At 41.6% G+C, this 24,252-nt stretch overlaps 2 protein-coding genes and 1 long non-coding RNA gene across 6 annotated transcripts in view; 1 reads left to right on the top strand and 2 right to left on the bottom strand.

Moving 5' to 3' along the window:
- The window catches only part of LOC142665691 (prefoldin subunit 4-like), a 270,809-nt gene that overhangs the window by 23,940 nt on the left and 222,617 nt on the right, over positions 1-24,252 (bottom strand). The window lies entirely within an intron of this gene.
- LOC142665693 (uncharacterized) lies at positions 2,804-7,308 on the bottom strand. Of its 2 annotated transcripts, none has more exons than XR_012851544.1 (3): positions 6,978-7,308; positions 4,522-4,701; positions 2,804-3,233 (listed from the first exon to the last, which is right to left on the bottom strand). It is a non-coding gene; the product is annotated as an uncharacterized LOC142665693 (long non-coding RNA). The 2 variants fall into 2 exon arrangements; XR_012851545.1 differs by having other exon boundaries at positions 7,212-7,308.
- CYP24A1 (cytochrome P450 family 24 subfamily A member 1) lies at positions 6,865-19,329 on the top strand. Of its 2 annotated transcripts, none has more exons than XM_075845433.1 (12): positions 6,865-7,284; positions 8,104-8,294; positions 10,223-10,316; positions 10,905-11,001; positions 11,500-11,591; positions 12,693-12,804; positions 13,395-13,540; positions 14,325-14,491; positions 14,712-14,790; positions 16,445-16,642; positions 16,983-17,099; positions 18,188-19,329. In XM_075845433.1, exons 1-11 carry the CDS (start codon positions 7,045-7,047, stop codon positions 17,091-17,093), a joined length of 1,527 nt encoding a protein of 508 aa, XP_075701548.1. In that variant the 5' UTR covers positions 6,865-7,044; the 3' UTR covers positions 17,094-17,099; positions 18,188-19,329. The 2 variants fall into 2 exon arrangements, with proteins under 2 accessions (XP_075701548.1, XP_075701549.1); XM_075845434.1 differs by lacking the exon at positions 6,865-7,284 and adding an exon at positions 7,702-7,950.

Here is a 24,252-nt window from a genome sequence, read left to right as displayed (position 1 = left end):
AATACCCCCATACTGATACTGAATAATACCCCCATACGGTTACTGAATAATACCACCACACCATAACCACATAATGACTGAATAATACCCCCATACTGATACTGAATAATACCGCCACACCATAACCACATAGTGACTGAATAATACCCCCATACTGACACTGAATAATACCTCCACACCATAACCACATAGTGACTGAATAATACCCCCATACTGTTACTGAATAATACCACTACACCATAAACACAGTGACTGAATAATACCCCCATACTGTTACTGAATAATACCCCCACACCATAACCACATAGTGACTGAATAATACCCCCATACTGTTACTGAATAATACCACCACACCATAACCATATAGTGACTGAATAATACCACCACACCATAACCACATAGTGACTGAATAATACCACCACACCATAACCACATAGTGACTGAATAATACCCCCATACTGTTACTGAATAATACCACCACACCATAACCACATAAATGACTGAATAATACCCCCATACCGTTACTGAATAATACCGCCCACCATAACCACATAGTGACTGAATAATACCCCCATACTATTACTGAATAATACCGCCACACCATAACCACATAATAACTGAATAATACCCCCATACTGTTACTGAATAATACTGCCACACCATAACCACATAGTGACTGAATAATACCCCCATACTGTTACTGAATAATACCACCACACCATAACCACATAGTGACTGAATAATACCCCCATACTGTTACTGAATAATACCACCACACCATAACCACATAGTGACTGAATAATACCCCCATACTGTTACTGAATAATACCACCACACCATAACCACATAGTGACTGAATAATACCACCATACTATTACTGAATAATACTGCCGCACCATAACCACATAATGACTGAATAATACCACCATACTATTACTGAATAATACCGCCGCACCATAACCACATAGTGACTGAATAATACCACCATACTGTTACTGAATAATGGCGCCACACCATAACCACATAGTGACTGAATAATACCACCACACCATAACCACAGTGACTGAATAATACCACCATACTATTACTGAATAATACCTCCGCACCATAACCACATAGTGACTGAATAATACCCCCATACTGTTACTGAATAATACCACCACACCATAACCACATAGTGACTGAATAATACCCCCATACTGTTACTGAATAATACCGCCACACTATAACCACATAGTGGCTGAATAATACCACCATACTGTTACTGAATAATACTGCCGCACCATAACCACATAGTGACTGTATAATACCGCCGCACCATAACCACATAGTAACTGAATAATACCACCATACTGTTACTGAATAATACCTACACATCATAACCACATAGTGACTGAATAATACCCCATACTGTTACTGAATAATACCGCCACACCATAACCACATAGTGACTGACTAATACCCCCATACTGTTACTGAATAATACCACCACACCATAACTACCACATAGTGACTAAATAATACCACCATACTGTTACTGAATAATACCCCCACACCATAACCACATAGTGACCGAATAATACCCCATACTGTTACTGAATAATACCACCACACCATAACCACATAGTGACTGAATAATACCCCCATACTGTTACTGAATAATACCCCCACACCATAACCACATAGTGACTGAATAATACCCCGATACTGTTACCGCATAATACTGCCACACCATAACCACGTAGTGGCTGTTTACTACCCTCATACTATTACTGAATAATACCGCCATACCATAACCACAGTGACTGAATAACACCTCTATACGGTTACTGAATAATACCTCCAGACCATAACCACATAGTGACTGAATAATACGCCCATATAGTTGTAGATGCCAGTTATACACAGGAGAACTGCAGACAATATAAGGGATTACAGTACATTTATATCCAGTGACTCACAGGTGATATTTTCTCTGATTAAAGTTGTTCACTTTCCCTTTTTTTCTCCATCTGGCCCAGACAACTGTGACGACTTATTCCAGCCATGACTCATCTCTGCAGAATTTGACACACAGGTTGGTTTCTCGCTTTTCCAGCACCCTCCCCACCTATAAACCATCCTTCTCACCTGTACCCCATCCTCCCCACCTCTACCCCATCCTCTAAACAAACTCGTAATCCACAGTGCCCCAGATGGTAATAATGATCCCTGAGTGCTCGACACAATAAAAGTGCCCCTTCAGTAACCATGCCCGCTTTGTGACCCCACACAGTAATAAAGCACTATTTGTGCCCCCTGTAGATAGTGCCACAGTGTCAATGTAAATAGCGCCACACAGCCCCCTGTAGGTAGAGCCACATACACAGCCCTCTGTAGATACTGCAACAAACAGCCGGCTCTTGTACATGGTGCCACACAGCCCCCCTGTATATAGTGCCACACAGCCCCACATAAAAAATATTGTACTCACCTAGCCTCGTTCCCGCAACGGACGAAGCTGCTTCACAGCTTTGAGAAGGGACTCTTGCGTTGTCTGGCGTCATCCAGTGATTTTTCCCAGCGTCTTATAGGCTGCAGACCTAACGTGGCCTGTAGCCTATAGTATTCAATTATATCTGCATCCTAAGGACACATATACAATTGAATGTGGCAGTCTCTAGCACCGGGGGCTTCACCGATGTTATCGACGCCTCCGGGCATGAGGGGGACTGTGCTGTCCAGCCCATAAATGTTATATGCAATAGCCCAGTTTGCCCCCCTAACGCCGACCCTTTCTGCAGCAATGAGAATTTATTACAGTTTCCTTAAACCCCGATTTTCTTATTCTGCGGCATGCATAAAAGAAGGGGACAGTGGAGACAGTCAGCATGGAAGTGTACTTGTGGGTTAGCAATGATCATTTTCCTATATCTCCTTATACTATATAGAGGTATATAAGGTGATTTAGGCACTACTATGGGGTGAGTCTCACTTTATTTAATGCAGAGGTACATGGAAGTTAACACATAGCAACCAAGGATACAACATGAAATAACAAAGAAACCGCGTTATTCTACAGAAGACCTGATACTAAACAGAAGATTTTCAGTGATACAAATAATGAACTCCCTGATCTCCATCTTGATTGGGTTTTGTTTTCCTTCCCGTCAGTCGTGTGAGTCATCTGAGATGTGTGGGATTGTTTCTTGGCAGTACAACCATCACTGAAGGTTACACGGCTCGCTCTTCATCTGCAATTCACACAACGCACAATAAGGCTACGTTCACACAGGGTGAATACACTATGTCAAAGCACACGGCGTGTGTATCCGCCCAGGACGCCGCAGCGAAGTACGGACGAAAAACCAAATCTTATACTTACCCAGAATTGTATGCTTCTTCCTCCAGGCCGACCCCCTGGGATGACGTTTCATCCCATGTGACCGCTGCAGCCAATCACAGGTCGTAGCAGTGGTCACATGGGATGAAACGTCATCCCAGGGCTGCAGAACGTCAGGACTTCAGAGGGACGCGTCGCCATGGTAAGTATCCATTTTTATTTTTCTGTGCAGTTTTCCGCAGCGGACATTCCGGCCGGAAAGCTGCAGCACAAATGCAACGATTACGCAAATACAATTAACATGCTGCGGATTAAAAAAAACGCACCAAAGGTCAATTTCTGATTTTTTTCCGCTCATCGTTTACGCAGCTGGGGAGATTTGTTCATATCTCATCCACTCTGCTGTATTTACGCTACGTGTGAACTGACCCTAAGCGCACTTTCTAAAACCCGGTTGTGACTCCTCGCAAACTTTTTCCATCTTTTCTCAGCCACAAATGCAAAAAATAAATCAAATGAAAGCAGATTGTTCCCAGTGCAGAGAGTTCAGAACTAATCGCTGCATTAGTCACTCCATGTGAAACAAGTCGATTTCCAAAAACTTTCACGGCGGCACTTTCAAGAACATTCCTCCGACCTCAGAAATTTACTATGCGAAGGTAATGAGACAATTACGCACCCACATGACCCTGAGCTTTATTAAATTTGACTCCGGCTTTGTATAATGACTGTTTGTTCCGGGGCCATATAATGAGGTCGACCCTTCACCGAGTCTCTTTATAAACCTCACACATCACAAGAGGCAACGGAGTTCATCTCATAAACGCAGATAAAGTTATTATGAGAGGGACACGGGACAAAGTCACAAAACAAGCCGCCAAAAGTGAAACTCAAAGACGTGTTACGTCACAGGGAAGAAATATAGGATCAAATCGTGTTTTTATGTTTATTTTTACCTATTTTTTTATACTTTAAATTTTTTTTCTTATTTTTGCTTTTTTATCATTTTTTACATAAAGCATAAACTTACATTTTTTTTTACAAATATTCAGAAATATCCCTTTGTTATTTAACTTTTTGTAGAATTTTAAATTTTTTCACTTTTTTATAAAAAAATTATCTATTTTTTAAATTTTATTTTTTCCTATATTTCATATTTAGATATTTTGTACACTATATGTTTTGTCTCTTTCACCTACATTTCTTTATTTGTGTTTGTAGAGGCTCGAAAAAGCTGCTAGTGAAATAATGGCGGCTTTAAGCTGGCGTATGTGATGGCGGCATGGCGCGCACTGGCATTGTACGTTTAAAGTTGTTTTCCCCTGTTGGCTCTGGTTATGATGAAAACCTGAAAGGATCCGTGTTCATCCTGAGCATTCCTGGGTTATGAATAAAATACCATGACTGCAGTTAAGACTGACACAGACTGAGCAGTATGAGAGAGAGAGATTGTATGTGATCTATCCACCAGTTTCTTAATTACATCTAATTCTAAGGGTATGTTCACACGGCGGGGGTCCGTAACGGCTGAAATTACGGGGATGTTTCAGCCTGAAAACATCCCCGTAATTTCAGCCGTACCGGCATGTGCAGGCGCTTGAACGCCGCGTCAATTACGGCCGTAATTAGCGCTGCTATTCATTGGAGTCAATGAATAGCGGCTCCAATTACGGCCAAAGAAGTGACAGGTCACTTCTTTGACGCGGGCGTCTAGTTACGCGCCGTCATTTGACAGCGGCGCGTAAATATACGCCTCGTGTGAACAGACAAACGTCTGCCCGTTGCTTTCAATGGGCAGATGTTTGTCAGCGCTATTGAGGCGCTATTTTCAGACGTAATTCGGGGCCAAAACGCCCGAATTACGTCCGTAAATAGGCCGTGTGAACATACCCTAAGAATGCTGCAACCAATATGACCCATTCAGGACAGAAAAGATCTAATAAACCACAATATTAAGATGCGTTATCTGTGGTGTTACATAGGACTGCTGGTAACATCTACTACATTATCTGTACTCAGAGAGTTATCACTGTTATCTGTGGTGTTACATAGGACTGCAGGTAACATCTACATTATCTGTACTCAGAGAGTTATCACTGTGTTATCTGTGGTGTTACATAGGACTGCAGGTAACATCTACATTATCTGTACTCAGAGAGTTATCACTGTGTTATCTGTGGTGTTGCATAGGACTGCATGTAACATCTACATTATCTGTACTCAGAGAGTTATCACTGTGTTATCTGTGGTCTTACATAGGACTGCAGGTAACACTACTACATTATCTGCACTCAGAGAGTTATCACTGTGTTATCTGTGGTGTTACATAGGACTGCAGGTAACACCTACATTATCTGTACTCAGAGTTATCACTGTGTTATCTGTGGTGTTACATAGGACTGCAGGTGACATCTACATTATCTGTACTCAGAGAGTTATCACTGTGTTATCTGTGGTGTTGCATAGGACTGCAGGTAACATCTACTACATAATCTGTACACAGAGAGTTATCACTGTTATCTGTGGTGTTACATAGGACTGCTGGTAACATCTACTACATTATCTGTACTCAGAGAGTTATCACTGTGTTATCTGTGGTGTTACATAGGACTGCAGGTAACATCTACTACATTATCTGTACTCAGAGAGTTATCACTGTGTGTTATCTGTGGTGTTACATAGGACTGCAGGTAACATCTACATTATCTGTACTCAGAGAGTTATCACTGTGTTATCTGTGGTGTTACATAGGACTGCTGGTAATATCTACTTCATAATCTGTACACAGAGAGTTATCAGTGTGTGTGTGTGTGTGTGTGTGTGTGTGTGTGTGTGTGTGTTATCTGTGGTGTTACATAGGACTGCAGGTAACATCTACATTATCTGTACTCAGAGAGTTATCACTGTGTTATATGTGGTGTTACATAGGACTGCAGGTAACATTTACTGCATTATCTGTACTCAGAGAGTTATCAGTGTTATCTGTGGTGTTACATAGGACTGCAGGTAACACTACTACATTATCTGTACTCAGAGAGTTATCACTGTGTTATGTGTGGTGTTACATAGGACTGCAGCTAACACTACTACATTATCTGTAGTCAGAGAGTTATCACTGTGTTATATGTGGTGTTACATAGGACTGCAGGTAATATACTGCATTTTCTGTACTCAGATACATTGATGCACAAACAATGCAGCCCCAAAGAGTTAAATGGCAGGTTTGGCTCTGCTACATCTGTATGCACACACCCTTGCACTGTGTATGTGGGTTAATCCCCGGTTGCTGTGAGAGGCAGGTGACGGAGTGCAGGCATTGTACACATATGACACATGTCAGCTTTTTACCATTGTCACATTTTAGCAGCAAAAAAAACAAAAGCTGCGAAGAAAAAAAAAAAAGTTAACTTTTCAGGGCTGTGAAGGCGGAGTCTGTGAGCACTGACCAATGAGGAGAGAGCTGCCAGAGAACGCCTTGATCCTGGGACTTGGCTGCAGCTGGGATTAATCCTGCCAGGAAAACAGCCCTTTAATGAACTCAAAGTACTACACCTTGTGACGCTGCCCTGCACCGGCTGGCGGGGCTCTCCCATTGGCTGGGGGTTGTATACAGGCAGCTGTCCCTGACACCCCAGCTATATATATATATACACACCATAGCAAAATGCAGCTTCATACATCTCCTACATCAGCCAGGGCCACATCCAGGCACTCCCTGCACAATGGCTGCAAGAGTCAAAATGTGGATGATGAAGGCCAGGGGCATCAGTGTTCAGCACAGCATCCCTAACCCCATAATGACCTGTGACCTGAAAACCCAGGGGCTCCCTGTCCACCCAACACCCCCAGCTGCCTGCCCACACTCCCTGTCTGCACTGCCTGGACCCACCAACTGGCCCATCCTGGGGAGCCTGGTGGACATCCTGAGGAAAGGAGGACTGAAGAGGCAACACCTAGCGCTGGTAAATACCACTGGGAATATAACGTAATATGCAATATAGTATAGAATACATCTAACAATATCACATGACTAATAGAACAGATGATGTCATCACGTGATGTAATATAATACAAAGTAACAATATAGTCTGCAGTACACAAAGTGTGACATATATGATAACATAATATAGAAGTACAATATAATATAAATCACTGAAATATAATGTAATAAAAAATAACAATATAATATAGGAAATATATATAATGCTTGATAATACATAATGTAATATAATTAATGATACGATGCATGGTCATGTGATATCGTGTAGCCTTACACATACCATTATATTATATTGTTACATCATCTTATCCTACATGACATTGTTATATTTATTATTATATTACATTGTTACTGGTTATATTATGACATTATATTGTTCTATAACGTCACGTTGTTCCGAATTCTGCTTTTGGAGAATTGTTACGTTTCTATTCTATGAATGTCATTTGCGGATCTCTGTGGTAGATGAAGGTTAAAAAAGCTACAAGACAAAACCATGATAATAACTGAAGACTGAAAGACGAGCAGGGAAATCTAAGAGGACGACAGAGAAAAGGAAGAAGAAATGAAACCGGGAGAGAAAAGAAGATGAAGGAAACAAGAGATGGAAGAAAGAAGACGAGGAGAAGTAAATGAAGCCATGACTCTTCTCACACCCCCCCCCCCCCCATGTCTTGTGGGGTCTCAGGTCCCCCCTGCACTTGGTGTTTTTCAATGTGTCTGTGAAGGATCCAGATAATGAGATCGTTTCTGTCTTATAACGAGGATCTTCTACTTCCAGGCCGGGTACCACAAGAAGTTTGGGAAGATTTTCCGCATGAAGTTGGGCTCCTTTGACTCGGTCCACATCGGGGCCCCCTGCCTGCTGGAAGCTCTGTTCAGGGAAGAAAGTAATTATCCCAAGAGGCTGGAGATCAAGCCATGGAAGGCGTATAGAGACTACCGGGACGAAGCCTACGGACTCCTCATACTGTAAGTCAAATGTCAGACGCCCCTCACATCTACTGCCGGCATTTATAGAGTTCCCCTTTAAGACATTACATTAGTAGACGGAGGATGTAAGTAAATCAATGTCAGTAAAAGCGCAGCTCCAGCCAGATGGGGAATTCAGGTGTGAGCGCAGGTATGTCTGACCCTCCCCCACACTTCGCAGAGATCTGGGCTGCTACATGGAGGGTCCCCACACTGGAGAGGGGCTTCGTCCGTCCTTCTGTCTGCAGGACTGATGTGGTTTCATTTCTTTGTTCCCTGATTCTTCAGCATCAAAACGTAACATTTTCCAGCCAATGAATCAACTGAAATCAGCAACAGTAAATATGATTGCATTACGGCTCCTACAGGGGTGATCACCCAGCTTTCCCAGATTCCTGAATGGCAAATCTGTGCAGTAACCCACTGATCCATTTATACCTTGCTTTATAATGTGGCAGATTTGCTATTCAGGAGTCTGGGAAAGCTGGGTGATGACCCGTGTCGGCTCTGTTCTCACCCAGCTTTCCCAGAAACAGATCTAACGGCTGAATGGAGTTTTTGACAGCAGAGTTTGACTCCAGGTCTCAGGGTGGGTTCCCACGTAGCGTAAACACTGCGGCATATACCTAACCAAATTATGTGCGGAGATTCGTCAGCACGTGCAGCTGCAGCAGAGTGGAGGAAGTGTTGCAAGTCTCGTGCCCAGACTATGGAAATGAATCGCAGGAGAGTCGTGCGGAGAGAGTTCTGCGGCGCAACTTTTAAATCTACACCATGTCCCGTTCTGCTGCGTACTCTGTGCCCGTAGAAGGGGCATTAATTCCACACTAAAATTCGCAAGTTTGCGGTTTGTACAGCGATATCGCAGTAAGGGTATGTGCACACGAGGTCATTACGTCCGTAATTGACGGAGGTATTTCGGCCGCAAGTCCCGGACCGAACACAGTGCAGGGAGCCGGGCTCCTAGCATCATACTTCAGGTGTGAAGCTTTTATATGCCGTTCTGGATCTGTGGAAGGCGGAGTGACAACCTCTATGGCCTCTGTATTCATCAGTCTCATGTAAGCGTCTCATCCAGGGGTTTCTGTAGTGTCCGGGACCTCGCCCATGGTCTCTGGCATGCAGCATGTTTTCTTGCCCGGATACCAGGGAGATCGCCCTGTCTGCCACGCTCCACAATTCCACATTGTAGAGAAGTGACACGGAGTCTGGATAAACTGTGTGTAGACCGTGCCACATTTTTTCCCATTTAGTCATGAAATACATGAATAGAGATGAATTCTAAACACGGAAGGGACAGGAAAACCAAATCCATCGAAACGCAGACAGAGCCGAACAGCGCAGCGAGGTGACGGCAGAGACGTAATATTATTATAACGGTCTCATAAATCCAGCAGATGATGTCTTTATTTGTACAAGACTCTTATTAGGAGATTATTTCGGGAGCTAAACAAACCAGCAGCACAAATCTCTCTCCTGTCCCGAACTGTATCCGCCTGGAGTCCAGACTGTTTAACCCACAGAAGATTGGATTCACTGATACATTGTAACAAACTGCAGCTGTTAGAGCAGGAGAGGTGTAAAATCTCTCCTGTTGGATGTAAACAGGAATACTTCCATTCACTGACAGCAACCAGAGATCTTGAAAATGGTGCGCATTTGAAGCACAAAGTCTATTAGAGCTTTTCATTATACAATCATTTAGGATTTGCACAAATAAAACCTGGGAACCTATTTAAAGGGCCGGTGTTCTGCATCACATTGGATATTCTCAGCCGATCCCTAAATGACGTGATTGATGGGGTCATATTGCGGATTGTCCCCATTGGCTGGATTATGTGGGTGTCTCCGGTCCCCCCCCGTTAGTTTCTTATTTCAGGCCGGGTTGTTCGAGGCTCCGTGTAACTCTGCGTTTCCTCCCCATCTAGAGAAGGTAAAGACTGGCAGAGGGTTCGCAGCGCCTTCCAGCAGAAGTTAATGAAGCCGACAGAAGTTGGGAAATTAGATGTGAAAATCAACGAGGTAACTAATCAGACGTGGGATTATATCACCAGTATAAATTCAATGACCAAACCCCCCCCCAGAAAATCTCAGAAGGGGCTGGAGGCATGTACCGCTGACTACCCCTTTGGGAACCGTTAGGCCTTGTTCACACAGTGCAGATTTTCGATGTGTTTTTTTTTTTTGTTTTTTTTAAGCCAGGAACGAAACCTAAACAGAGGAAATACATAAAGAAAGGTCTTATGTTTCCTCTCCTGGATACAATTCTGGTTTGGTTTAAAAAAAAAAAAAAATGCAGGCAAAAGCTGCATCAAATCTGCACTGTGTGAACAAGGTCTAATGCCGGCCATATTGGTTGTCACCCACCTGTATTGCATATCTGTCTAGTTTGCAGCAATATGGGATCGAAAGGTCATTTATCCCGTATCTTTGTATAACTAGGCTGATGTGCCGTTCAGGAGTCTGGGAAAGCTGTGTTCAGACTTGTGATCGTGGCTGTATTGTTGATCACTCAGCTTTCTTTGGAGCAGATAGAGCCACGGCTGATGATATAACCATCATATAACGAAGCTTCATGGGCTGACTCATTCTTACGTCTCTTCTCTCCAGGTGATGGAGGATTTTATTCAGAGAATGGACAGCGTCTGTACCGGGGAAGGAAGGATCACAGATCTGTACTGTGAGCTGAACAAGTGGTCCCTGGAGAGTGAGTCAATCCGTAATAATCTCGCCAAATGTCCGAGGACGGGAAAGGGACCAAACCTGCGAGAAATGTGATGGGGCGATATCAGTTGTCACCCAGCTTTCCCAGAAACAGATAATACTGAGAAACTGAATAGGATTATTAGATGGCGACTAAGATTTATAATTCCCGGGTTTTCTATATCGATCACACAATTATTATATCTTTATAGCGATCACATGATTATTAAATCTTTGGATCGATCACACGATTATTATATCTTTGGATCGATCACATGATTATTAAATCTTTGGGTCGATCACACGATTATTATATCTTTGGATCGATCACACGATTGTTATATCTTTAGATCGATCACACGATTATTATATCTTTGGATCGATCACACGATTATTATATCTTTAGATCGATCACACGATTATGATATCTTTGGATCGATCACATGATTATTATATGACCTACATTCAATGACAGGTGATTAACCCCTCGCTCTTCTTTCAGGTATCTGTCTTATCCTCTATGAGAAGAGATTTGGATTTTTACAGCCCAATCTAGGAGAAGAAGCTCTGGACTTCATCACGGCCATTAAAACAGTAAGTCCCCCAGCCCCAATCATACCGGCTCCAGGGAGGACGACGGGACCGGATTAACCTATTCCGGACCGCCCTATTTTGGGCTTCAAGGACCAAGCAATGTTTTTTCATTTTTATCATTAAAAGGGCAATAATGTTTTATTTTTCTGTTCATGTAGCCGCCTGTGGAATTGTTTCTTGTGGGCCGGCTCAATGGCACAATTTTGGGGTAAATAAGTTAAAGCGGTTGTCCACCTTCTGTCCACCGGATAGGTCATCCTTATATCATCGATGCGTGTCCTTCCGGCACCGGATGTTATGGCATATAATGCTATGTACGGAGCCGGAAGCAGTTGGCTCCGTGCATAGCATAGTGGCCGTGCTAGAGAACTGCAGCTCTGCTCCTTTTCACTTGAACAGTACTGCAGATTGGCCGCTATTCCGTGGCCGGCGCTAACTGCTTCCGGCATGTACGTCCAGTGCCCGGAGGCAGCCGGAGCGCCTTAACGGTGCGAGGTCCGGGTGTCTGACCGCCACAGATCATGTACTGATGACCTATCCGGTGGATAGATCATCAGTTATCAGAAGGTGGAGAACCCCTTTAATTGGTTATTAGTTTATTAATAAGGGGGGATTGTAAATATAAACCAGCAATTCCGCCATTGTTCTTCGTGTTTTTCCCGGTGCGGTAAAGATTACAAATGAACCAGATGAACTTTATTCTACGGGTCGGTACGATTAAGGAGATACCAGATCTGAATAGTCTTTTTTTGTTACTTTCGCACAATGTTTTTTACGTAAAGTCCTTTTTGTGTCGCTCCGAGACTCCGAACTATTTCATCTTTCCGTGGATGGAGTTGTGAGGACTTGTTTTTGTGGGACAGATTGTAGTTTTTATTGCTATAATTTACTGACTCATTAGAGAAGAATTTAACATAACCGCGAGCTCGCCATTGTTTTTTGTTACGTTTGCCTTGCGGTATAAATATTTTTATTTGCCGGGTCGTTACAATTCTAGCCGCACCCAGTATTCGTGTATGTGTTTTTTTTGTTTTTTTTTTATGAAAAACCTCATATGATTTCCAATTGCTCGAATCTTAACCCTCGTGTTCTCTATCTCAGATGATGAGCACTTTTGGGTTGATGATGGTGACGCCGGTTGAATTACACAGAAGGTTAAACACAAAGATTTGGAAGGATCACACCGAGGCCTGGGACAGTATCTTCAGAACCGGTGCGTTATATTCCGGCCCACTATAGATTGTCACTACATGATGGGGGAGTAGTGCTGAGTGGACCGTATCATGCATGACCGGCTTAGATACACCACTCAGCAGACAGTATCACACATGATCGGATTAGATACAGTGGCTCAGCAGCCAGTATCACACATAATAGGATTAGATACAGGGCTCAGCAGCCAGTATCACACATGATAGGATTAGATACAGTGGCTCAGCAGGCAGTATGACACATGATAGGATTAGATACAGTGGCTCAGCAGCCAGTATGACACATGATAGGATTAGATACAGTGGCTCAGCAGCCAGTATGACACATGATAGGATTAGATACAGTGGCTCAGCAGCCAGTATCACACATGATAGGATTAGATACAGTGGCTCAGCAGGCAGTATCACACATGATAGGATTAGATACAGTGGCTCAGCAGGCAGTATCACACATGATAGGATTAGATACAGTGGCTCAGCAGGCAGTATCACACATGATAGGATTAGATACACAGCTCAGCAGACAGTATCACACATGATCGGATTAGATACAGCGGCTCAGCCTTTACACCGTTATTTGCTTCTTTTGCAGCCAAGTGTCACATAGACCGGAGACTTTTGAAACTCTCATCTAAAGATAATGAAGATTTCCTTTGCACTATTTACAAGGACAGTAAACTCTCAAAGAAGGAGATGTACGCGACCATCACGGAGATGCTGATCGGAGCGGTGGAGACGGTATGAAGGGTTTAATCCTCCTCCATAATCTTCCTACAGGCGCACGCCGTTATGTGACTATTGTCAGGCGTTGTGTGGGACTCCATGTAACTGTTCACATTGCGCCATTAAGAACAACCTCTGTACAGCGCTGCGGAATATAAGTAACAGGAATAATCTAGAAGTTAGTAGGGACGGCCTCTACAAAAGTGCGACCCAAGGGTCAAAATGACGCAGAGTCCCCCTATGACTAAAGCAGAGCCGCCGTCCAGGCCTTGGTGATCATTATAACCTTGTGACTGACGCTATTGGTCCTATGGGATCAGGTAAGGCTCTGTTCACACACTTAGTAAAAAACGTCTGAAAATACGGCGCTGATTTCAAGGTTAAACAGCTCCTGATTTTTAGCCGTTTTGTAAGCAAACTCGCATTTTTCGCAGCCGTTCTTGGAGCGGTTTTTCTTTAGAGTCAATGAAAAACGGCCTAAGAAGTGACATGCACTTCTCTTTCACGGGCGTTTTTTTACGCTGCCGTTTTTCAAAACTGACGCATAAAAAAACGCTCCTTCGGAACAGAACGCCGTTTTTCCCATTGAAATAAATGGGCAGATGTTTGGAGGCGTTCTGCTTTCGATTATTCGTCCGTTTACGGCCCGAAAAACGACCGAAAATAAGCTGTGTGAACATACCCTAAAGGACAGTTCCCGTTTTCTTCTGATGTCACCGTATCGTTTACCACAAACACAATATTATAATTCATCGAAACAAAAGAACCTTCCTGTAATGACATGTACTTTCCCTTGCAGACGGCTAACAGCTTACTCTGGGCCATATTTAATATCTCTCGGAATCCAACCATCCAAAAGAAACTTTACCATGAAATTCAGAGCGTTTTATCACCAGACCAAGTGCCAACAGCGGAAGACATAAGGAATATGCCGTATCTGAAGGCGTGCTTAAAGGAATCTATGAGGTACTTCACTTGTCTAATCAGGTCTTGTACTCCAGTCACAGCTGCATCCGTAAATCTGGTGATTGCTACTTGGAATCTGTCAGCAGTGTGCTGACAGACACGCCCCTTATGGTGTGCTGACAGACACGCCCCTTATGGTGTGCTGACAGACACGCCCCTATCAAAATGATGTCTATTCATCACTGATACATTGTAATAATGTCAATTCTGTTTCTTTAAGGATAAGCCCCTCTGTTCCATTCACGACGCGCACTCTAGATAAAGAGACTTTGCTGGGAGAATACATGTTACCCAAAGGAGTGAGTATTCCTATTAATTTATACAGTCATATGTCCAGGACCATTTTTTCATCACCTGGAAGTAAACCATGAAGGTTCCCACTTAAAGGGCTTGTCCACACACAACGGAATTGTTACAGAAAATTTCTGCTGCAATTCCGTTCAGTCGCAGACTTTCCACTGCGGCAAATACGCAGCTTCTACGGCAGAAAATGGTACATATTTTGCTGCGTTTTTCTCAATGCTGGGGGATAGTGGCATCTCCTCTGAAAAACGGAGCATTTCAGTCACTTTCCGCAGCAAGAATTGACATGTACGAAAAGTACGCACCGCAGGTCCATTTCTGCTCTGAATTTTTACGCATGTGGATGAAATGTTAAATCTCATCCATTATGCGTCTGCTGTATCCTGCTGCGTTTTTTCCATCCGAAATTCCAGACGTAAAAATATGCGGCAATTCCACAGCGTGTGGACGAGCCCTAAGGCTACGTGTACACATTGCGTATTTTGCTGCGGAAAATACGCAGCAAAACCGCAAGAAATTAGCAGGAAAAAACGCACCCGCAGTTTTGCCGCGTTTTCATGCTGCGGAATGCGGTGCGTTTTTTGTTTTTTTTCCTCCAGTCCCGAAAAATACAGCAGAGTGTACATGAGATTTCCTGGAATCTCTGACTATGCTGGTACTGTATTACGCTGCACAGCAAAACCGCACGTAATGTGCATCGCATCGTGTGCATTGACCCCAAACCTTTGACAAGCAGGATCCACATGTTATCCATCACCTCTAAGTTTATAACAGGTGGACCGGACACACAGGACAGATTCAGGTCTCAGCGCACGATCCAGCTGCTCTATATACAGGATACAGCGCTAGATACAGCTGCTCTATATACAGGATACAGCGCTAGATACAGCTGCTCTATATACAGGATATAAAACCGCTGTATAACCTAGGTCCCCTATGTGCAGGACTAGAGGAGAAGGGGCCCTGTGCTAAATGTCCAAATGGGGCCCTTGGTCCTGGTGCTTTTCCTTTTTACACCAACCCACCTGAACCCATCACAGGTAAATTCCACCTTGTTTCTCTGACCCTCTACACACCTATGAGGAAGGGGCCCCACAGACCTTATAGGAGCAACAGGACTGATCTCACTGTGCCAGGACCGTCCTCACGTGACAACATCCCTTGGCAGATTAGCTTGGCAAAGTGCCCAGGTGTCATCACCCACCATCCGAAAAACAGCGAAATGTTATGTAACAATCGTTTATTTAGCTAAAATGAGAAATGTTGTTTTCTGTACAGTGTTTGGATTATATCACCCACCGTACTACACTGCACCCCAGCCGATCGCCCACCATACTACACTGCGCCTCAGCCCGTCGCCCACCATATTACACTGCGCCTCAGCCCGTCGCCCACATACTACACTGCGCCCCGTCCTGTCGCCCACCATACTACGCTGCGCCCCGTCCTGTCGCCCACCATACTACGCTGCGCCCCGTCCTGTCGCCCACCATACTACGCTGCGCCCCGTCCTGTCACCCACCATACTACACTGCACCCCAGCCTGTCACCCAGGTCATTGCTCTAACAACTTCCTCTGTCCATCCTGATCTTCCTGGTTCATAAATCCATTGCCAAACTGACAGAAGACGTTGTTGTCCCCTCATACAGACTGTCCTGACCATCAACAGCCACGTGCTGGGATCCAACGAGGAATGTTTTGATGAATGTAGTCAGTTTCGCCCGGAGAGGTGGCTACAAGACAAGAACACAATCAACCCCTTCGCTTATGTTCCATTTGGAATCGGGAAGAGGATGTGCATCGGCCGACGCCTAGCAGAACTTCAGCTGCAACTTAGTCTCTGCTGGGTGAGTGTCCCCTGTGATCAGAATACAAAGTGTCCGTGTCCTGTCCCCCATTTGCACATACAGGAATATTGTTACTAATATTCACTCAGACAAATATATGCAGCGCAAATCTACTGTCCATACTGATACATTGTAACAAACTCTCAGCTCTGAGCAGGACAGGACCAGGATGAGATTTCATCCTCTAAATGTAAACAAAATATTCCTACTTACTGATACCAGCCGAGATCTTGAAAACCTTGAGGAATTAAAGGGTTACAGAACTCTTCATTATACACAGCTGATACTTGATTTACATAGGACTGCAACAGCCATATAACTGTATACTTCTGTGTTGCAGCTGGTGAGGAGATATAACATTGTAGCCACTGATGATAAACCTGTGGAGACCATCCACTCGGGGACACTGATGCCCAGCAGAGATCTCCCGGTGGCGTTCCTCAGGCGATAGGTGGAGGTGAGTCTGGACTGTGAGTAGCGACTGATTGCAGCGGGAATTCTCCCCATGTGGACTCCCATCATCCTCAGTCATTCAAGGGATCGTTACCTCACTCAAACTTTGATCTTGGGTTTTATATAAATTGAAGATCGTCCTCCATGTTATAAAACCATCAGATCAGGAGAGTTTATTCTCCTCCTCGAAAACAAGATTTCCATCAAAAGCCTCAGAAGTTGTGGAGGATGGGAGAGTAATCCAAGCTCAGCGGAGGAAAGTGGAGAAAATCCCTATATAAATACTAAAAAATACCCGGGGTAATGCAGGATTAGACCAATAAATACCCATGAAGCTTAAATTTAAAGGGCCACTCCACAATCTGCAAAGCATCATGGTCCTGAATTTCAGGTCCATTATAAAGTCCTCATTAAAAGCAGTTGAAATTAACAAACAAAAATGTGCTCGTTAGGTCAGAGCTTCATGAGGTTGTAAAGCGCGCTAAACTGCGATATCGAACACATAACGTCGTATATGGACATAGATGTCCGCTAAAAATACAACTGCTCACACTGCGGCCAATTATAACGCCATGGAGCTCTGCTGTAATGCAGACCGTACATGCTGATTGCAGTTAGTAGTGGCAGCCATTCCGGTGCCATGAGGGGCAGTCGCCCAGCTTTCCCCAGACCCTGAATGGCATATAAATCGACATTACTGTGCAGTCCTATTCCATCGTATCTATGCTGATGGCATTCATTCCAGCCCCACTAGCAGAGTTGTCACCCAGCTTTCCCCTGACTCTGAATGGTATATAAATCTGAAATGCGGTGCAGGGTTCTATTCCATACAGATACATAGGACATTCAGGGTATGTAGAAAGATGGGTGACACACACAGTGGGGACTTACTAACCCATTTATCAAGACAATTAAACCCTCATTAGAATCTGATTGGAGCCATGTAATGATGATGGGACTATCGGGGGTCTCCCAAAGCCCCCAAAATGAACTGAACGTGTCACAAAAAAGCTACAAACAAGAATACAATGTAACAAAGGTTCATCTTCCAATAAACTGACTGACAGTACTCCCATCATCTTCTATTGACAGGTGTCGTGTTCCCGGCTTTGAGTGATGTATGAAGACTAGTTGGTGAATACCGGATCCTGCTGCTAAACTCGCTGCCCCGGCCCTCGCTGCCAGCGCAGTCCACAATCCTTGAACCGCTCAGATAAGAAGCCGATGTTTACACTCAACCCTGAAGTCAAAATCATGAAATCTGCAAAGATCGGGGGTCGGGTCAGCGGAATGTAAAATACACGCGGCCTACTGGATTTAGAGGATTGGCGCAATTCACGATTGCACTTTGTGTTTCTGGGCGAGGAATGAGATGAATTTTTAAGGGTTTCTCTTGGGATTTCCCTCTTAAAAACAAAAAATTCCCATCCTGTTTTGTCAACTCATATCTGTTTCTGGGAAAGCTGGGTGAACAACATTATGACCCCCACTTGAGGTCCCACGTGGATTTTGCTGGGATCCTGAAAGACAAACCTGTCTAGTTACGCACTGGTTTATCCTAACGTGGTAGTTTTGCCTGTCAGAAGTCTTGGAAAGCTGGGTGACATACGTACCTACAGGAGTCATATTGGCTGTCATTTAGCTTTCCTAGAAATAGTTTTCTGGACTGCACTCATTCTACAAATGAGACGTTAATGAATTAGTGCCCCCTAGTGGCCCAATTACTGAGAAATATATTGATATTCTGTAGATAAGAAATAATTGGTTAATACCCGTCATATACAAGACTTACATACGGACTGAATTCTGGGCTTATTTAATATCTTACTCCTCAATTAGGTGTCAACTAAGTCCATTACTGAGGTAGGAGGCACAAAGTCACCCCCCCCCCACCTCAGGGGTGGCACTGGTTCCTGTCACCAGGTCAGGCCATAATTTATATCAATATAATTTTACTGATCAAATTGCCACCTCAATTAGACATTATAGCCTCAAGAAGCTTCCCTTAAATTGCTCCACGTAAACCCCGCCCACATTTTGTGTCAGACTCCGCCCACATTCCAGAACATTTTGAATTCTGACGTCTTAATATAGTGGCATTATATGTGTACATAGTTTTTGGGGATTTGCTGATTGAGATGTTTTTATATATTTGTACACGTGTTATTATAATCACCGGCCATTTGGTTTTGTTATTTGACTTTTTATATATAATAAAGATCTCAAAACTTAAAGATTTTCCTTTTCGGTTACTACAAAATAAACTGGTTCATTGTTGCATCAGTATTATAGCATAGGTAAATATATGCCACCGTGCCGCCACCATTGAGAGGTCTCCAGTGGCCTGTCTATATAATTATATACAGAAGATACCCAGGTTATACCAGCATGCTCCATATCACTATATACAAGAAGATGTATAACTTATACCAGCTGTACATATATAATTATATACAGAAGATACCCAGGTTATACCAGCTTGCTCCATATCACTATATACAAGAAGATGTATAACTTATACCAGCTGTACATATATAATTATATACAGGAGATACCCAGGTTATACCAGCATGCTCCATATCACTATATACAAGAAGATGTATAACTTATACCAGCTGTACATATATAATTATACACAGAAGATACCCAGGTTATACCAGCATGCTCCATATCACTATATACAAGAAGATGTATAACTTATACCAGCTGTACATATATAATTATATACAGGGCTTACCCAGGTTATACCAGCATGCTCCATATCACTATATACAAGAAGATGTATAACTTATACCAGCTGCACATATATAATTATACATAGAAGATACCCAGGTTATACCAGCATGCGCCATATCACCATATACAAGAAGATGTGTAACTTATACCAGCTGTACATATATAATTATATACAGGGCTTACCCAGGTTATACCAGCATGCTCCATTTCACTATATACAAGAAGATGTATAACTTATACCAGCTGTACATATATAATTATATACAGAAGATACCCAGGTTATACCAGCATGCTCCATATCACTATATACAAGACGATGTATAACTTATACCAGCTGTACATATATAATTATATACAGAATATACCCAGGTTATACCAGCATGCTCCATATCACTATATACAGGAAGATGTATAACTTATACCAGCTGTACATATATAATTATATACAGAAGATACCCAGGTTATACCAGCATGCTCCATATCACTGTATACAAGAAGATGTATAACTAATACCAGCTGTACATATATAATTATATACAGAGGATACCCAGGTTATACCAGCATGCTCCATATCACTATATACAAGAAGATATATAACTTATACCAGCTGTACATATATAATTATATACAGAAGATACCCAGGTTATACCAGCATGCTCCATATCACTATATACAAGAAGATATATAACTTATACCAGCTGTACATATATAATTATATACAGAAGATACCCAGGTTATACCAGCATGCTCCATATCACTATATACAAGAAGATATATAACTTATACCAGCTGTACATATATAATTGTATACAGAAGATACCCAGGTTATACCAGCATGCTCCATATCGCTATATACAGGAAGATGTATAACTTATACCAGCTGTACATATATAATTATATACAGAAGATACCCAGGTTATACCAGCATGCTCCATGTCACTATATACAAGAAGATGTATAACTTATACCAGCTGTACATATATAATTATATACAGAAGATACCCAGGTTATACCAGCATGCTCCATATCACTATATACAGGAAGATGTATAACTTATACCAACTGTACATATATAATTATATACAGAAGATACCCGGGTTATACCAGCATGCTCCATATCACTATATACAAGATGTATAACTTATACCAGCTGTACATATACAATTATATACAGAAGATACCCGGGTTATACCAGCATGCTCCATATCACTATATACAAGAAGATGTATAACTTATACCAGCTGTACATATATAATTATATACAGGAGATACCCAGGTTATACCAGCATGCTCCATATCACTATATACAAGAAGATGTATAACTTATACCAGCTGTACATATATAATTATACACAGAAGATACCCAGGTTATACCAGCATGCTCCATATCACTATATACAAGAAGATGTATAACTTATACCAGCTGTACATATATAATTATATACAGAGGATACCCAGGTTATACCGGCATGCTCCATATCACTATATACAAGAAGATGTATAACTTATACCAGCTGTACATATATAATTATATACAGGAGATACCCAGGTTATACCAGCATGCTCCATATCACTATATACAAGAAGATGTATAACTTATACCAGCTGTACATATATAATTATACACAGAAGATACCCAGGTTATACCAGCATGCTCCATATCACTATATACAAGAAGATGTATAACTTATACCAGCTGCACATATATAATTATACATAGAAGATACCCAGGTTATACCAGCATGCGCCATATCACCATATACAAGAAGATGTGTAACTTATACCAGCTGTACATATATAATTATATACAGGGCTTACCCAGGTTATACCAGCATGCTCCATTTCACTATATACAAGAAGATGTATAACTTATACCAGCTGTACATATATAATTATATACAGAAGATACCCAGGTTATACCAGCATGCTCCATATCACTATATACAAGACGATGTATAACTTATACCAGCTGTACATATATAATTATATACAGAATATACCCAGGTTATACCAGCCTGCTCCATATCACTATATACAAGAAGATGTATAACTTATACCAGCGGTACATATATAATTATATACAGAAGATACCCAGGTTATACCAGCATGCTCCATATTACTATATACAAGAAGATGTATAACTTATACCAGCTGTACATATATAATTATATACAGGCGATACCCAGGTTATACCAGCATGCTCCATATCACTATATACAGGAAGATGTATAACTTATACCAGCTGTACATATATAATTATATACAGCAGATACCCAGGTTATACCAGCATGCTCCATATCACTATATACAGGAAGATGTATAACTTATACCAGCGGTACATATATAATTATATACAGAAGATACCCGGGTTATACCAGCATGCTCCATATCACTATATACAAGAAGATGTATAACTTATACCAGCTGTACATATATAATTATATACAGAAGATACCCAGGTTATACCAGCATGCTCCATATCACTATATACAAGAAGATGTATAACTTATACCAGCTGTACATATATAATTATATACAGAAGATACCCAGGTTATACCAGCATGCTCCATATCACTATATACAAGAAGATGTATAACTTATACCAGCTGTACATATATAATTATATACAGAAGATACCCAGGTTATACCGGCATGCTCCATATCACTGTATACAAGAAGATATATAACTTATATCAGCTGTACATATATAATTATATACAGAAGATACCCAGGTTATACCGGCATGCTCCATATCACTATATACAGGAAGATGTATAACTTATACCAGCTGTACATATATAATTATATACAGAAGATACCCAGGTTATACAAGCATGCTCCATATCACCATATACAAGAAGATGTGTAACTTATACCAGCTGTACATATATAATTATATACAGGGCTTACCCAGGTTATACCAGCATGCTCCATATCACTATATACAAGAAGATGTATAACTTATACCAGCGGTACATATATAATTATATACAGAAGATACCCAGGTTATACCAGCATGCTCCATATCACTGTATACAAGAAGATGTATAACTTATACCAGCGGTACATATATAATTATATACAGAAGATACCCAGGTTATACCAGCATGCTCCATATTACTATATACAAGAAGATGTATAACTTATACCAGCTGTACATATATAATTATATACAGGCGATACCCAGGTTATACCAGCATGCTCCATATCACTATATACAGGAAGATGTATAACTTATACCAGCTGTACATATATAATTATATACAGCAGATACCCGGGTTATACCAGCATGCTCCATATCACTATATACAGGAAGATGTATAACTTATACCAGCGGTACATATATAATTATATACAGAAGATACCCGGGTTATACCAGCATGCTCCATATCACTATATACAAGAAGATGTATAACTTATACCAGCTGTACATATATAATTATATACAGAAGATACCCAGGTTATACCAGCATGCTCCATATCACTATATACAAGAAGATGTATAACTTATACCAGCTGTACATATATAATTATATACAGAAGATACCCAGGTTATACCAGCATGCTCCATATCACTATATACAAGAAGATGTATAACTTATACCAGCTGTACATATATAATTATATACAGAAGATACCCAGGTTATACCAGCATGCTCCATATCACTGTATACAAGAAGATATATAACTTATATCAGCTGTACATATATAATTATATACAGAAGATACCCAGGTTATACCGGCATGCTCCATATCACTATATACAGGAAGATGTATAACTTATACCAGCTGTACATATATAATTATATACAGAAGATACCCAGGTTATACAAGCATGCTCCATATCACCATATACAAGAAGATGTGTAACTTATACCAGCTGTACATATATAATTATATACAGGGCTTACCCAGGTTATACCAGCATGCTCCATATCACTATATACAAGAAGATGTATAACTTATACCAGCGGTACATATATAATTATATACAGAAGATACCCAGGTTATACCAGCATGCTCCATATCACTGTATACAAGAAGATGTATAACTTATACCAGCTTTACATATATAATTATATACAGGAGATACCCACGTTATACCAGCATGCTCCATATCACTATATACAAGTAGATGTATAACTTATACCAGCTGTACATATATAGTTATATACAAAAGATACCCAGGTTATACCAGCATGCTCCATATCACTATATACAAGAAGATGTATAACTTATACCAGCTGTACATATATAATTATATACAGAAGATACCCAGGTTATACCAGCATGCTCCATATCACTGTATACAAGAAGATATATAACTTATATCAGCTGTACATATATAATTATATACAGAAGATACCCAGGTTATACCGGCATGCTCCATATCACTATATACAGGAAGATGTATAACTTAT

Source organism: Rhinoderma darwinii, chromosome 13 (assembly GCF_050947455.1).
Source record: "Rhinoderma darwinii isolate aRhiDar2 chromosome 13, aRhiDar2.hap1, whole genome shotgun sequence".
NCBI lineage: Eukaryota > Metazoa > Chordata > Amphibia > Anura > Rhinodermatidae > Rhinoderma > Rhinoderma darwinii.
This window is presented reverse-complemented; position numbering and strand designations above follow the sequence as displayed.

Coding starts and splice junctions, on each gene's coding strand:
- CYP24A1 (XM_075845433.1), top strand. CDS start 7,045: ATGGCTGCAAGAGTCAAAATGTGGATGATGAAGGCCAGGGGCATCAGT. Junction 11,002..11,499: donor GAACAAGTGGTCCCTGGAGA/GTGAGTCAATCC, acceptor CTCTTCTTTCAG/GTATCTGTCTTATCCTCTAT. Junction 11,592..12,692: donor TCATCACGGCCATTAAAACA/GTAAGTCCCCCA, acceptor TCTCTATCTCAG/ATGATGAGCACTTTTGGGTT.